Source organism: Ceratina calcarata, unplaced genomic scaffold (genome assembly GCF_001652005.2).
Source record: "Ceratina calcarata isolate Rehan_Ccalc_2016 unplaced genomic scaffold, ASM165200v1 scaffold111, whole genome shotgun sequence".
Classification (NCBI taxonomy): Eukaryota; Metazoa; Arthropoda; class Insecta; order Hymenoptera; family Apidae; genus Ceratina; species Ceratina calcarata.
In genome coordinates this window covers 237,380-253,911 of record NW_017132019.1, presented here as the reverse complement: position 1 = coordinate 253,911, position 16,532 = coordinate 237,380, and the positions used below count along the sequence as shown (strand labels likewise).

General features: G+C 39.4%; 2 protein-coding genes across 6 annotated transcripts in view; both read right to left on the bottom strand.

The window, feature by feature from the left end:
• Positions 1-20: 20 nt before the first annotated feature.
• The window catches only part of smash (smallish), a 142,078-nt gene continuing 125,566 nt past the window's right edge, over positions 21-16,532 (bottom strand). For 3 of the 5 annotated variants that reach the window (XM_018020204.2, XM_026811390.1, XM_026811394.1), the window contains 11 exons: positions 6,392-6,727; positions 5,757-5,984; positions 4,855-5,216; positions 3,638-4,004; positions 3,128-3,184; positions 2,601-2,917; positions 1,969-2,209; positions 1,694-1,896; positions 1,447-1,619; positions 1,179-1,343; positions 21-993 (listed from right to left, as the gene is read on the bottom strand). In XM_018020204.2, the coding sequence (XP_017875693.1) occupies positions 971-993; positions 1,179-1,343; positions 1,447-1,619; positions 1,694-1,896; positions 1,969-2,209; positions 2,601-2,917; positions 3,128-3,184; positions 3,638-4,004; positions 4,855-5,216; positions 5,757-5,984; positions 6,392-6,727 (2,472 nt within the window). In that variant the 3' untranslated portion in view covers positions 21-970. Of the gene's footprint in view, positions 994-1,132; positions 1,344-1,446; positions 1,620-1,693; positions 1,897-1,968; positions 2,210-2,600; positions 2,918-3,127; positions 3,185-3,637; positions 4,005-4,854; positions 5,217-5,756; positions 5,985-6,391; positions 6,728-16,532 lie in introns of all 5 variants that reach the window. The other 2 variants (XM_026811396.1, XM_018020213.2) reach the window with 2 other exon arrangements.
• LOC113463991 (putative protein TPRXL) lies at positions 7,349-13,262 on the bottom strand. Its single transcript, XM_026811403.1, has 3 exons — positions 10,299-13,262; positions 9,559-9,921; positions 7,349-8,770 (listed from the first exon to the last, which is right to left on the bottom strand). Exon 1 carries the CDS (start codon positions 12,968-12,970, stop codon positions 12,086-12,088), a length of 885 nt encoding a protein of 294 aa, XP_026667204.1. The 5' UTR covers positions 12,971-13,262; the 3' UTR covers positions 7,349-8,770; positions 9,559-9,921; positions 10,299-12,085.

The window sequence follows — 16,532 nt, the reverse complement described above, 5'->3', positions numbered from 1 at the left end:
TGTAGTAACAAACACCGTCATCACTATAATGAACAGCTATATATATTCTCGATAATATAAAATTACATGTTTGCAATAACACGAGGTGCGTATCATACAATATTTCACAACAGCAAGTATGCATCGTCGATGCGATGACAGTTGCGAGTATCATTGATCATCAGATGGCAACGGAAATCATCGTCGTCGAGCGGCGGTGCATCGAGCTTTTCTCGTCTTGACGCAGTGATGAAAATAGAAAGAACACAAAACTCCAGCCTTGAAATCTCGTATTATTATGCAGCTACAGTTAACGACTGTACTACCGTAGTAATTAACTAGAATCTAAAACGATCTCTCGTAAAGGATAGAAGCATTAATCAATTCGAGTGAAATCATCTATTAATTTACGAGCATTCAAAAGAAAAAGAAAAAGACAAATAAAAGATAAGACATAAATGTAGTAAAGGGAGGAGAAAAGTTATTATATCCGTCACACATCAAAACGATGTTTCTCATAAATACCACAGAATAACTATATTACAAAATATACAGGTTCACAGAATTATGCTTAAATCGTTTAGAATCGGCACATTGTTTCCTCGATGCGCGACAGAAATATTTACGATTTCTTGTTTTACTATATTTTTCTAATATTACGGTAATTACATAAATACACATTTATTTACAGTTTGCTCCCTGCATGCCTTACAACTAATCGATTGAAGAGAAATCTCCATTATTCGAATAATTTTCATTCTATCTTTTTAAATTCTAAGTGCACATAGAACATCTATGAGAAACAAATACTTTACGTCCAATTATTGTTTTTCGCTTGTACATATCGTCAGAATTTTATTTACAGAAAAGAAGATAGTTTATGGTCGTGTGTTATCGATAACTAAATGGTCAACTAAAACTTATAAAATATAGCCGGACAACGCTATATTCAAGTTAGCCTGGTTCCATTAGCTACCGTCCCATCTTGATTTCACACGCAACTGAATTTGACACCTAAAATATTAGAATTTTTATTGCAAAGCAACAGATATGAAACGTTATATAAGTGTACGATACATTATTTAAAGGAATTGATGCGTATTTTGTATGCTTATGAAAGTAATTATTGTCGGTTGAAGATCGTTGACGTTACCTAATTTTAGCCACAGGTATAAATAGTAAAAGTTAAATTCGGATACCGTCGTCGCTGGAGTAGCAGTTATGGCAGTGAAGCTTTTGATTCCTAACGCGTACGTCTGTTCCCATTAGTCCGTCACCAAGTCGTACGTGACACACGCAACATTTGAAGCATTCCATGTGATAAAACAGTCGTAGGCTTTCAATGATCATCGCAGCACCGCGACCTGATGGGACATGAGTTCTTAATTTAGTCTTTTAAACAATTAAAAGCATATTATATGAACACTGACAATATGTTGTACGACGATTAAAATATTTTGTCTATACCTAATTCATCCCCGCAATGCGAACACTTTTTCTTTCCGCTAACACTCAGCATCTTCTCTTGATTCTCAGTGTTCATCGGGGTTGGTTGCTGAGGTTTTTGTGTCTGCATAACGTGTTGCTGTGGTTGCGGTTGCAACGCCGATAGATGTTCTTGACTGGTGCTGTGTTCCAATCTAGAGAATTACATACGAATTAAAAAAATAATTTCCAAACATGATACATTATAAATACTTTTTAATCTATTAACCTTCTTCTCGGTGGAAGAGGTTTTTCTTGTGCTCTGCTTTGCACTCTTTGCGTAAGGGTTTGTATAATCGAATCAGGTAATGGTTTACTGTCTGTCCTCGATGAAGTCATGGGATAAGGAACCGATGTTCCTGTTACGTGCATTTGAGGTTTCCGCGCTGGTGACCGTTGATTCTTTTCATTAATTCTTCTTTGTTCCGCTTCCTACGTATAATGCATTATATTAATATAAAATACTCTTGTACTTTCATCCTTTTCTGAGATCTCAGCACCTACCTGGATGAGCCAATGTTGGTAATTCAAATCGTGAGCACCTCGTGGCACGTCGCTTTTTCTTCGTTGGACCCATTGATCACTCTGAACGATCCGTGGCCGAGGAACTGCACTAAGAGCTTGCAACGTTTGTCTGCTCATCTGTTGTCCACTGTGGCTCGAAAGCGTTGTAATCGATGCGCTATGACGCAACGATGCATCCACTTGTTGAGGAATCGAATCAGCCGAGGGGACTCTGCTACTCCTGTTCATTTTTTATATATAAATTATAAATTATGATTTAATTACTTCACGTAATTTTTTCTTTGCTTCTCATTTTTATTTTGTATAATTATATTTCTAACATGACCTTGCTCAACTTGTAACTAAGATGTGAACTGAATATGTAATCGAGCGATGTGCCATTTAGACAGGGGATGTTACATAAGATGTACCAGACCGGAAAATTTCAACAGGAAATTAAACGACACAATTAGGTAACTAGATTCCGACTTTAATTTGCATTTCCTGCTAGTTGATACGTATTTAAAAGGCTGACATAACGATGTGCTGCTACAAGTTACATTTTTTCCCATTTTGTAGAAGACTTTAATTTATTAGAAATCAAGTTAATTGAATGAAAAAAGTAATTGTACCTTATAGTAACGTCTCTTTGTCTCTGCTCAATCAACCGCAATGGTTTAGCAGGCGGTATGGGAGGAGGTGGAGGTCTTCTTCTCTCCTGGAGCTGAAGATTGGGCATCGAAGACCTGTAATTCACCGGTGGTTGGCTCTTGTACTGTTGAATATTGTTCGCGGAGCTATGCGCAACATCTTGCAACGATTTCCATTGTTCTTGCAACTGTTCTGCCAATTTCAGTTGCTTTTGTTCACGATACGCCAGGTTGTTTCGTTGACGTTTCAATTCTTCTTGTTCTAACTGCAGCAACTCCCGTTCCACTCTAAGGACCTCCTGCTCGATAAAAAAATTTAATTACTTTCATTAAACTATAAACATTGCTTATTTTCTTTTATTTAAAAAAATCTTTGCTTCAATGAATGCTCGCGAGTTGTGCTTTCTCTGTGTAAAGTTTAGAATTATTTTGCTACCTTGTCTACTTTTTGTTAGAAGCAAGCAATGAAAGGGGCTAGGAAAAATTACGAAAGATACTGTTTCCCTTACCCCGGAAGCAAATTCGTCTTCTTCATCGTTCAAACCAGCACCAACCAATGACGTGGTCTGTGAATAATTATTAACGATACTCCGGTTAGGTAATACAGTGCAACATACTTAATGTACAGCATGCGGTTATTTCAAACGGATCGTCAGCATTCCTTCGGCTAAATTTTTGAAAGAGAACATTGTCTAATACCTTGAGCAACAAAAATCTTATTACTTCAAGTGTGATTGATGAGTGTATTTCTTTATTAGATTATTCTTATAATATTGGACTTTTTGCATTTGACTTTTAGTGCTGTCTCGAGTGAAACTGGTAATGGTACATGTATTGCATTAGTGAAATTATTATTAGTTTCCATCTTTATAATTTGAACTTTATCCCAATTTCAAATAGTCATATCATGTACAATCAACCAGAATTTATCATACGGGATGACAATGCTTGGAAGCATCCGCACCCACATAAATCTCCAAACATGGATGAAAAAGAAAAAACCAATCAAGGAACCGTACCTCTTGTTCTCGAATTTGATTTTCCATGGCTCTGATGCGTTTCTCTTCGATGCGTCGTGCGTCCATCTCTTCCTCGATCTCCTTCTGGATCCTCAACTGTTCTGCCTGCGCCCTCAGCTCCTCCTCCTGTCTTTTCTCTTCCGCGCGCTTCGCTTCAGCCTCGGCACGCGCCACTTCCTGCTGCCTCGCGATCTCATCCTGCTGTTTACGCAACATCTCTTCTTGTTTGCGCGCGTTGTCCTCGTTGTTCTTACGCAGAGTCTCTTCTTGTCGACGCAGTACCACTTCCTGAGCGCGTTCCCTCTCCAACTGCATCTTCTCCTCTTCAAGTTCGCGCAGCTTGTGCGCCAATTTCTCGCCCAAGTCACTGTATTCGTTATTAATTAATTTCTCGATTACTCGACTTCAACGGGCCTGCCACCACAAGTCGATTTTTTTTCTAGCATGTACAAAGGCTTATAGTGTTCGTAAGGACGCGATGATAGCGATAGCGACAGCTACACGGCAGGAAAACACCACCAGAATTCTCCAGATAAACGATTTTATTTTTCATCACCGTTTATTTTATTTTATTTTACTTTATTTTTTTACATTGATCCCGAAATACATCAATTTATCGCAGTTTTATTATATACACACACAAGAAACTTAGAGATATTTGATTCGTCGTAGTGATCACCGAAGACGACAGTTTGTGAAACTTCATGTAAATACCTTATGAATTTTAAAAAGAAGTTCACCTCTGTAGACAAGAACTGTTTTAGAACAGAACGTTTATAAAATAAATATATATAACAAATGGTACATCGTGTACCACAATCAAATTAACGTCTTCGATTTCACTGGCATGCTTCCGACGAATGGAGATTATTACAAGAATCTCCGTGCAAATAGGTACCTGAGGTAGCTATTAAATAGAACCTTAAGCGAGCGTTACTTTAAAGTAGCTCAAAGAAATTCGATAAAATGAAAACATAAGATTTGTTCGCCTATAGCTAGAAAGCCGGTGATACTCAGAAATAGAATGCGTCAACGTTTACCGAAACCCGAAAAATAGAATGCTACAAGAAGAAAATAGAAGAAACGATAGTACATAGTATATACAATTCGTCCAGAGAAAAGCGACATCGTGTCCATAGTCGGTAAAGTTTATTTTTAATAGCCAATTCATTTCTAGCACCCACCATCACATATAAATTTTCCCGGATAATTCCTACCTGTTCATTTCACGATTGTTGCCGTACCGCCACTGCTCTTCTTTTTCAAGGACCTCTATGATCTCCCGCTCCTTCTTCGTGATCTCATCTTCTTCAGAAGAGGTCACGCTGGCGCCGAACGGTTCACTGCTTTGGCGGCTGTGCTGAGACATGTCCGGGCTGACCGGTTGCTTTGTCCAGTCCTCGGCATGGCCCAATTCCACGCCGGAATCCCTCTCGTGGCTTGAATCTTGCTCGTAGTTGCTGTCCGTGTCGTACGAGCGACGATGAAGCTGTTCAATGCGTCTCTCCTCTGCTAGGATTGCTGCCATGTCTGGTGGTTTAGTAAGAGTCAGTTCACGTTCCAACTCGTCATCGTTTACCTGGAAATTTTGACAATTATTTGTTAAAATAAATATGAGTCAATGGATCGTGGCAAGATAAGAGTAACGATAAAATATAATCGTGTTCTAAGTAAATTTTCTGTTCCACTTTGTTGGGCTTCAAATGGCTTATCGTAGAGCAAAAAGATATTTTAAAAATGAGATATTCTTTTTTACGAGGTGCTCACGCGTCTAACGCCTCACGACCAACGAACGCGCATACGCTTTTCATCAGACGGCGTATAATTGCGAGTGTACGTTACGTAAACGTATTCATGTGCTCTAATTAATATCATTAAACGATGATACAATCTCTGTGGAACGTTAAACGCGGGTGCGCCATCAAATACGACACTTCCGGAAACGAGTGAAAGCCACCCATACAAGGTGGAAAGCTGTGAGAAAAACGAAAGTATCGACCACGAGAGAAGACAAGGCGTGGAAAATATTTCGACCACGCACACACTTTTTCGCATTGAATATTTCATTACGAATACGGAGAAAATAATGAATAATTTAATGCGATATTGGCGACAGTACCCCTTCAATTCCGAGAAAATCGGAGCGTCTTGTGCGCAGTTCCTTTTTTATTCTGCGCGTGGAATTCAATCTCTTCAAAGGTTCCACGGGAAGATTCTCCTCGTCGCTTACATCTACCGGAGGCGGAGGCGGTTTCTCTTTCGGCGGTTCCACGCTGGTCGGTGGCCCCAATGGGAACGACAGACCGGCGACTATTTCCTCGTCGCTGGATAAATTTAGGGGCAAAATCTGTTTAAAAAATAAATTAAAATATTAAGTAGAATGTGTTTAGTTGTTTTTCATATTAGTGGTAGTACGCGTAAGATAATTAATCATTTGCAGTTTCATTTGATCGTCAAGGAAATTGATGGTACGAGAATACAATATACATATACAATGTAGCACAAAATTAAACAGAAACGTCAACCCATAAAACATTCGTAACATAATAAACTATCATTAGGAAACCATTCTCACCAATTTCTCTGCGAACGAGTCGACAGAACAATTACTGACTTACAAAGTAAATTAACGTCAAAATACGTATGCAAGGATAAGGAGCTATTCTATGTAAATTCTTGACTTCATTTGCCTCGGAATACTAAAATGAGGGTAGTAAAGTGTACATACACAGTAGACGTTCGTTATTTCCTTACCTGTTTCGAAATGGGCGATACCGGGCTGAGCAGGCAACTCATCGTGTCCAGCGTGCTGATTTCCGGTTTGCAAAGGGTCAAGGTTGTTGGTCTTCCAGGCACAGGGACGTCTCCAAGTTCAAATGTGGCCTCAGGTGCATCCCGCGTGTTAATCGACTTGTCAATCGATTTTCGTGCCGTTGGTGATGGCTCGTACTGCACGATCTTCTCGTTCATCGTCGCCTCCGCTTCCTTGTACTCTTCGTGTTCGACTGGCGACGGACTAGTCGGCTTGCAAATCGCCGCTGTTTCCTTCTCGACGTCGACGTCTGTTGTGTTCTCGATAACGATCGGTTCCTGAAGAGACGTGGGTCCGCGTTATTGCTTTTGTGGTATGGAACCGAGTTCGCGGTTAGGCACCGCTACGAATTTTGCAACGTTACATTCTATGCAAATTGACACGGGCTGGTTGCAGGCCCGTGGGCCAGGGTTTCTCAAACTTTGGGGTCGGTCTCGGGCGACCTTTCCGCCGATTTAGATTCATTTTCTATTACGTAATGTACTTAATAGAATTGAATGATACTGCGGATTAAAGGTGCAAATTTTATTTTGATTTTATGCGGTGCAAGTATTTCTTTTACTGACAGAAGTGATGTATATTATTTCTTTAAAACCTTTCCAGTTCTAATTACAAAGACAAATTTTTTTATAACGGTGAGGACATGCTTTTAAGGAAAAACTGGTTCAATAAATTGCATATGTTATATGTGTATTATTATTATTAATACCGATGTCTATATATATGAAGAGGTTTTTATCAATTGGCAGTTACGATATGAGTGATGATCTTGACATAGCTGTAATTAAGAATAACACGTTCAAGCTTGAGAAACTCTGGATTTAGAGCAACAAGTTGACAAGCAACAGCGATTTCGAATGGAAGATTATTTTGCATTCTACTCGATCTGATCTTATTCGGCTATTGTTTTTTTTTTGTTTTTTTCGATAGACATCGATACACCATCGGTCATGCATAACTAACGTGAACTTCTGTGTAAAATTCGTGCAGGAATAAACGTACAAAATGAGAAGTTAGTCTGTGAGAGCTGATTAATTAAAAAGGGTAAATGAAAATTCACGCATTCAGAAAATGGCAATGATAAATATATATAACATAAAGTAGAATATGGTTTCAGAATTGAGCAATTTATATCGTATAATATCTGTGAATAAATGGCTAATTATTTTCGAATACATACAGCCCAGTGCTTATTATCATTTAAGGAATTATTAAGTGAACAGGCAACTTTGTCACTGTATCTTGCTCCGTTACTCCTGCTGTACCACATCGCGTGCACTTTTAGTCACTGAATGAAGCATTCTGCATGCAGTTTGTCATTTCGCAAGTTTCAATGCAAGTATCACGTCATATACCTCAGTATTAATAATGATTAAGTAACTAAATAAGGATAAGATTTTTCAGCAATAATGATAACATCTTTTATCTGTATGTAGTTATGGGTAGGTTCAGATATGTGACTTTTATTGCTGATAATTATCTTGCATTATTCACTAGAAACATTATCATTTCTATTCTTTACTCCATGACGAAAACTGCGTTCACTTTTTTATATTTTGGGCTACAACGAATTGAATTTGAAATATAATAAAAAATGACAGTGTCTGAAGTTTTGTTGAACATTGAAAAAGTATTTTACAGATATAACAGATATAAATGGGAGAAATAGAGTTGATTTAGAGAAGATTTCCGAAATAAATTTTTCAACCTAATGCCCGATGACAAAAAGCAAGATTAAACATTTACTAATACATTTCCTATCATGCGTTGAAATGCTGTGGTAAAAATGTTACTTATAACAAAAGTACCTCTACACATATATCATTCTACGATTATGCTATCTTCGTTCAGTGTTATACACAATTGCTCTAAGAAGCAAACGTGACCGGATTTAGAGTCATTAAATTAGCATCTTGGATCATCAAGTTCAACAATAATTTTAAAAAATTCATTATCGGTGAGTTTAATTACTTCTTAGAAAATGTTATAATCCGAGAAGAATTATTTTATGATTACGTTCTTTTATTACGGTGCAAGATAGTTGTATTATAGTATACACATCGGCAAATTTCCAATGATTAGATTAACACTAAAGTCATTAAATAGAACATGCTTTGTAATAGCTTAAAAAATGAATTGTGAGAGTTTATTACATTTCGCAATCACCTTATCATCTCTGTAAAAATATAAGTAACGTATAGAAGATTTCTTATATATACATATATTAATAATTGCGGATAAAGTGATATTAAGAATGTTAAGATAAATGTTTTGTGATTTGAGTGCCTAAATTCTACATGACATATACAATAATATCCAACCTTGAATATTAATCTATATGTATTATTTTGCTTCGTGAAATAGTGTTTGAAAATTCCTAAAAGGTAGGTAATAAAAAAAGATAATGTGTCGATACGATTGACGCAAGACTGGGGAACTGATAAAAAATAAATTCAGTTTGAGCCATGCATAATCTCGGGTCGGAAGCCAATATGAAAACTAGCGATAAGCAGGATAACTAAATAGTAGAACAAGTTGTGGGGGAAAACACATGTCTGTGAGGTTTATTGCTAGCTCGAGCAATAGAAAGCGCCGTCTTACCTCTGTACAGTAGCGAAGCTTACAATTTAGGACACTCGATTGTAATTGCACGATGATGATTCTTGTCACATCTAGTTGGTCGACTAGCAGAAGATGGAACAAAATTCTACCACTGGTAGACTCATTTTTCAAGCGAGTTAAGTAGAATATTTAAAAAAAGTAAACAATTAAACAATGCCCGAATTTTAGTCCAGGAAAATAACGAAATTGAAAAAAGTTTCAATAGCCAAAAAATGAAGAGAAGAATAATTGAAGATAAATTGGAGACATTAATTTGGCGAAGAAAATATTCATCACTTTTGATCTTAGAGACCAACAAAATTTAAATATTATTGATGGTATTACTGGTTAATTATTGGAGAATTATGCGGCTGGTCAAGCTGGATGAACTCGGTTAACAAAAAAATGTTTTCAACCATCAACAAATAAATGTCACCAGTGGGATTGTCACACGGTTCTTACCTCCTTCAATGCGCTGATTATGCGTATGTCACAGAGGAACTCCAACCTTGAATATTAATCTATATGTATTATTTTGCTTCGTGAAATAGTGTTTGAAAATTCCTAAAAGGTAGGTAATAAAAAAAGATAATGTGTCGATACGATTGACGCAAGACTGGGGAACTGATAAAAAATAAATTCAGTTTGAGCCATGCATAATCTCGGGTCGGAAGCCAATATGAAAACTAGCGATAAGCAGGATAACTAAATAGTAGAACAAGTTGTGGGGGAAAACACATGTCTGTGAGGTTTATTGCTAGCTCGAGCAATAGAAAGCGCCGTCTTACCTCTGTACAGTAGCGAAGCTTACAATTTAGGACACTCGATTGTAATTGCACGATGATGATTCTTGTCACATCTAGTTGGTCGACTAGCAGAAGATGGAACAAAATTCTACCACTGGTAGACTCATTTTTCAAGCGAGTTAAGTAGAATATTTAAAAAAAATAAACAATTAAACAATGCCCGAATTTTAGTCCAGGAAAATAACGAAATTGAAAAAAGTTTCAATAGCCAAAAAATGAAGAGAAGAATAATTGAAGATAAATTGGAGACATTAATTTGGCGAAGAAAATATTCATCACTTTTGATGTTAGAGACCAACAAAATTGAAATATTATTGATGGTATTACTGGTTAATTATTGGAGAATTATGCGGCTGGTCAAGCTGGATGAACTCGGTTAACAAAAAAATTTTCAACCATCAACAAATAAATGTCACCAGTGGGATTGTCACACGGTTCTTACCTCCTTCAATGCGCTGATTATGCGTATGTCACAGAGGAACGAACCTGACGTCTTGAGATAATAGAACGATCAATCGGGACAATTCAGGACACTTTTATCGTGGCACGGGTCAATTACGAGCGTCTTCAGTAATAATTAAATATCACTCCGCCCGACCTCCGAGCCACGGTTCACGAGAAGACCACACTTTGAACGCGTTCGTTGTTGGATCGCAACTGGACTCGACCCGAAGCCCGAGTCAACTTGTTTACCATCGATACGTATCGTGGAGGCAAGATAAGACAATTTTCGATGTCATTCGTTATTGATTAGTATAAAAGATTTTTTCTTTGAGAAATTGAGATTGACTACAACGGGTTCTTTAGTGAACAAATTAGTAGAAGATGATTTGAAAATTTGTACGGTTTCTTTTTTATTTGGGATCCAGACGTTTCGAACATCTACAGTAAAATTACCACCTCTTGTTTCGAACATTTTTCAAGACAACGAAGTCAATAATAAATCGATCAACGTTTTGCAACTGTAAATTGATATATGGCAGTGTATTGTCTATCGAAATTGAATGCATTCTATAATGATTATTGATATCACGTATTAAATCGGAATTAGGATGTTTCAAAGCAGAAGTGAATCATCGGCAATTAATTTTCACGTATGGATGAACCATATCAATTGTTTTCAGTCTTCGCAATTTGGATTCATTCGTGCTTGAAAATCCGTTTCTGAAAATCTCGATGCTGTTTGCGGTTACGATGGAAACACGATACGACAAATTTCTCTGTTCACTGAATTTTATATTTCATTAACCACATACGCCTTTCTCAAGCGTTACAATCGATTCTTATCCGCTAGTGCGCGCCAACCGTCGACAAGTCGGTTTAAGATCGAATACAAGTTAATCTAAAACGAAGTCTCACGTTCAGAGAACTCTAATACTCGCGATTAGTTTTCTTTTTTTTATACGATCCTTCGTTTTTCCAGCACTCAAGAGTCCTTAGTTGAATATCATTATGAGAGTATCGTTAACATCGTTTCGGCGAGTTTTCTTAATTTTCATATCACAATGTCGATCGGTCGTTAGGCATCGGTGATTAGGTCCGAAATGTTCGATTAGGCCACTATATTTCCGCGATTACCGATGCGGCGTTCATAGATATATGTACGTCCGTTTAGCTCCAGCTAGTACGTGTTTCCTGCTACCTGTTCTAATTCTACTCGATACTTGGGGTTATTATGTACGTTTTGCTCCTGCATCGTCTATTTACATCGTTAGCTATGGTCTCACACCATCGTTTCCAGCGAGATTTTTGCGTAATGACGGGTAATAAATACGTGTGGAAGCGATAGGCGAAGACGGGTTACATTATCCGGGTGTCCTAAGTGGCGGGATTCAGTTTCCTGATCTGATAGATTCGAGACACGAAAATGATTTGCCGGTGGTATCATCAAGATCGGAACGCGTTTTATATTCAAGATATTCATGTAATGAAGATCGATGGTTAATAATATAAAACGAGGCACGATATTGGAATTATTCTGGTAGTTTTGATAGAAGCTAGTAAGAAAGTACTTCGCCGTTGGTGTGCGGTTTTCAAACCCATACCTACAGAACGATTCTGGCTATTCCCGCCGCTTGGACATCCGCTTCTAAAGCCCATTCTTATGTACAAGATCTAATGGAAGTTAGACGAAGCTGGGTCTAACAGAAGGGCGAAAGACAATGTGCTACGCAAAGGATAGCCAAGGGGAGAACGAACGATTCGAGGATTCTCGATCTCCCCAGTTTCTTAAGATTTTCTCGAGGGGCTGCTAGATTGCTGATCAATCCTAACCTCGGTCGCTGAGCTTTGCTTCTCATTGACGCGATCCACGGTGATGAATGGCGTCACTGGAGGCGTCGTAGGTGTCTTGCCCTGAGGTACCACCACCTTTTCGCAAATTTCCACCACCGTTCGCCGTCTCTCCGCAGGCAGTGTCTCTTCACCCACCGTCACCTGGTGTTTCGTGTTGGATGTGGGAGAGGTCGGATGTTGTTTCGCGCTGAAGGCCAGAGGCGAGTGGTCAAGACTCGAGGAGGGCGAGACGGGGATACTTGAGCTAGGTGATACGTTAGAACCGACTGGAATCGGTATTTCCGACGCTTTTGGAAATTGTGGGAACGACATCGGACTCTTAATGTTAGACGTTCTGGCTTTTAACGTTGGCGTTTTCGGGGAGGATGGCGAGGTAGGCGGGCTTAGGGAGGACGTGGAACTGCTTGGAGAACATTTCGTGGCTATTGTCTTTCTGGGAAGAGGCGTGGGTATTTTGGATGCCGCACGCGGAGATGTAACTGGTGTGCTCTTTGAAACTTCTTTCGCGGTACAGTTCGAAGTTGAGGTAGCGGTAGACTCTAGCTGGAGGTTCGTCGGAACGGCTGCCACTCTGGCGAGCGAGGGAGAACAACCATCTACGATGGTAGAGTCTAATAATGTCGGTGAGGAACTCGTAACTTTCGTTAAATCCTCCTTCGAGACACTAGTACTTTTTTCATCGATAACTAATTTCGTAGTCTGCTCGTCCGCAGGAAATTTGGAGCTGGACACGTTAGAATTCGATTCTTTGGCGGGCGGGGAATTCGTTTTGGTATCAGTGTGTTCTTTGGCGACAGGTAGTTTCGGTTTCGGGGGCATTTCGGGAGGTGACCGTCGTGGAGGTACTTTAGGACTTTGATACACGATCGGACGACTTGTGGTAGGACAGGAATAAAGTGTACTGGAGTTAGTAATCTCTATCTGTGTCTGCGATTGTGATTTGTTAGTCGACAGTTCCCCAGAAGTGTCAGCAGTACCCTAGAGAACCAAAGAGTTATTGAATAGATCGTACTACTTACCGTCCCGCAACCGAACAACATGAATAGATAGGTATTCAAAGTAGTGGTTTAATTCATTAAGAAAATTAGTACCACATATAATGATATATACCTTTTAATTTAAAAAATTAAAAAAATATCCTTCAATGCGCTGATTATGCGTATGTCACAGAGGAACGAACCTGACGTCTTGAGATAATAGAACGATCAATCGGGACAATTCAGGACACTTTTATCGTGGCACGGGTCAATTACGAGCGTCTTCAGTAATAATTAAATATCACTCCGCCCGACCTCCGAGCCACGGTTCACGAGAAGACCACACTTTGAACGCGTTCGTTGTTGGATCGCAACTGGACTCGACCCGAAGCCCGAGTCAACTTGTTTACCATCGATACGTATCGTGGAGGCAAGATAAGACAATTTTCGATGTCATTCGTTATTGATTAGTATAAAAGATTTTTTCTTTGAGAAATTGAGATTGACTACAACGGGTTCTTTAGTGAACAAATTAGTAGAAGATGATTTGAAAATTTGTACGGTTTCTTTTTTATTTGGGATCCAGACGTTTCGAACATCTACAGTAAAATTACCACCTCTTGTTTCGAACATTTTTCAAGACAACGAAGTCAATAATAAATCGATCAACGTTTTGCAACTGTAAATTGATATATGGCAGTGTATTGTCTATCGAAATTGAATGCATTCTATAATGATTATTGATATCACGTATTAAATCGGAATTAGGATGTTTCAAAGCAGAAGTGAATCATCGGCAATTAATTTTCACGTATGGATGAACCATATCAATTGTTTTCAGTCTTCGCAATTTGGATTCATTCGTGCTTGAAAATCCGTTTCTGAAAATCTCGATGCTGTTTGCGGTTACGATGGAAACACGATACGACAAATTTCTCTGTTCACTGAATTTTATATTTCATTAACCACATACGCCTTTCTCAAGCGTTACAATCGATTCTTATCCGCTAGTGCGCGCCAACCGTCGACAAGTCGGTTTAAGATCGAATACAAGTTAATCTAAAACGAAGTCTCACGTTCAGAGAACTCTAATACTCGCGATTAGTTTTCTTTTTTTTATACGATCCTTCGTTTTTCCAGCACTCAAGAGTCCTTAGTTGAATATCATTATGAGAGTATCGTTAACATCGTTTCGGCGAGTTTTCTTAATTTTCATATCACAATGTCGATCGGTCGTTAGGCATCGGTGATTAGGTCCGAAATGTTCGATTAGGCCACTATATTTCCGCGATTACCGATGCGGCGTTCATAGATATATGTACGTCCGTTTAGCTCCAGCTAGTACGTGTTTCCTGCTACCTGTTCTAATTCTACTCGATACTTGGGGTTATTATGTACGTTTTGCTCCTGCATCGTCTATTTACATCGTTAGCTATGGTCTCACACCATCGTTTCCAGCGAGATTTTTGCGTAATGACGGGTAATAAATACGTGTGGAAGCGATAGGCGAAGACGGGTTACATTATCCGGGTGTCCTAAGTGGCGGGATTCAGTTTCCTGATCTGATAGATTCGAGACACGAAAATGATTTGCCGGTGGTATCATCAAGATCGGAACGCGTTTTATATTCAAGATATTCATGTAATGAAGATCGATGGTTAATAATATAAAACGAGGCACGATATTGGAATTATTCTGGTAGTTTTGATAGAAGCTAGTAAGAAAGTACTTCGCCGTTGGTGTGCGGTTTTCAAACCCATACCTACAGAACGATTCTGGCTATTCCCGCCGCTTGGACATCCGCTTCTAAAGCCCATTCTTATGTACAAGATCTAATGGAAGTTAGACGAAGCTGGGTCTAACAGAAGGGCGAAAGACAATGTGCTACGCAAAGGATAGCCAAGGGGAGAACGAACGATTCGAGGATTCTCGATCTCCCCAGTTTCTTAAGATTTTCTCGAGGGGCTGCTAGATTGCTGATCAATCCTAACCTCGGTCGCTGAGCTTTGCTTCTCATTGACGCGATCCACGGTGATGAATGGCGTCACTGGAGGCGTCGTAGGTGTCTTGCCCTGAGGTACCACCACCTTTTCGCAAATTTCCACCACCGTTCGCCGTCTCTCCGCAGGCAGTGTCTCTTCACCCACCGTCACCTGGTGTTTCGTGTTGGATGTGGGAGAGGTCGGATGTTGTTTCGCGCTGAAGGCCAGAGGCGAGTGGTCAAGACTCGAGGAGGGCGAGACGGGGATACTTGAGCTAGGTGATACGTTAGAACCGACTGGAATCGGTATTTCCGACGCTTTTGGAAATTGTGGGAACGACATCGGACTCTTAATGTTAGACGTTCTGGCTTTTAACGTTGGCGTTTTCGGGGAGGATGGCGAGGTAGGCGGGCTTAGGGAGGACGTGGAACTGCTTGGAGAACATTTCGTGGCTATTGTCTTTCTGGGAAGAGGCGTGGGTATTTTGGATGCCGCACGCGGAGATGTAACTGGTGTGCTCTTTGAAACTTCTTTCGCGGTACAGTTCGAAGTTGAGGTAGCGGTAGACTCTAGCTGGAGGTTCGTCGGAACGGCTGCCACTCTGGCGAGCGAGGGAGAACAACCATCTACGATGGTAGAGTCTAATAATGTCGGTGAGGAACTCGTAACTTTCGTTAAATCCTCCTTCGAGACACTAGTACTTTTTTCATCGATAACTAATTTCGTAGTCTGCTCGTCCGCAGGAAATTTGGAGCTGGACACGTTAGAATTCGATTCTTTGGCGGGCGGGGAATTCGTTTTGGTATCAGTGTGTTCTTTGGCGACAGGTAGTTTCGGTTTCGGGGGCATTTCGGGAGGTGACCGTCGTGGAGGTACTTTAGGACTTTGATACACGATCGGACGACTTGTGGTAGGACAGGAATAAAGTGTACTGGAGTTAGTAATCTCTATCTGTGTCTGCGATTGTGATTTGTTAGTCGACAGTTCCCCAGAAGTGTCAGCAGTACCCTAGAGAACCAAAGAGTTATTGAATAGATCGTACTACTTACCGTCCCGCAACCGAACAACATGAATAGATAGGTATTCAAAGTAGTGGTTTAATTCATTAAGAAAATTAGTACCACATATAATGATATATACCTTTTAATTTAAAAAATTAAAAAAATTTATATTTAGCGTATGAACCGCGTAAAGATTATAATATATGCAGATTGCCCTTCACAAGTTAAATTAACTTGGATATTTTCTCTTTTTATAATCTCAACGACAAAATTAGTCCAAGATACGAAAAGATTGCCGCGAATGTTAAACGACCCATACTGTATCTCATTCAATGGATGCACTTCTACATACTCCAACCATGTCAATGTACGACAACGATTAAAAGTAGCTTTGCATAATAGAAAAACTCCTATGCAATAT

Coding starts and splice junctions, on each gene's coding strand:
- LOC113463991 (XM_026811403.1), bottom strand. CDS start 12,970: ATGCCCCCGAAACCGAAACTACCTGTCGCCAAAGAACACACTGATACC.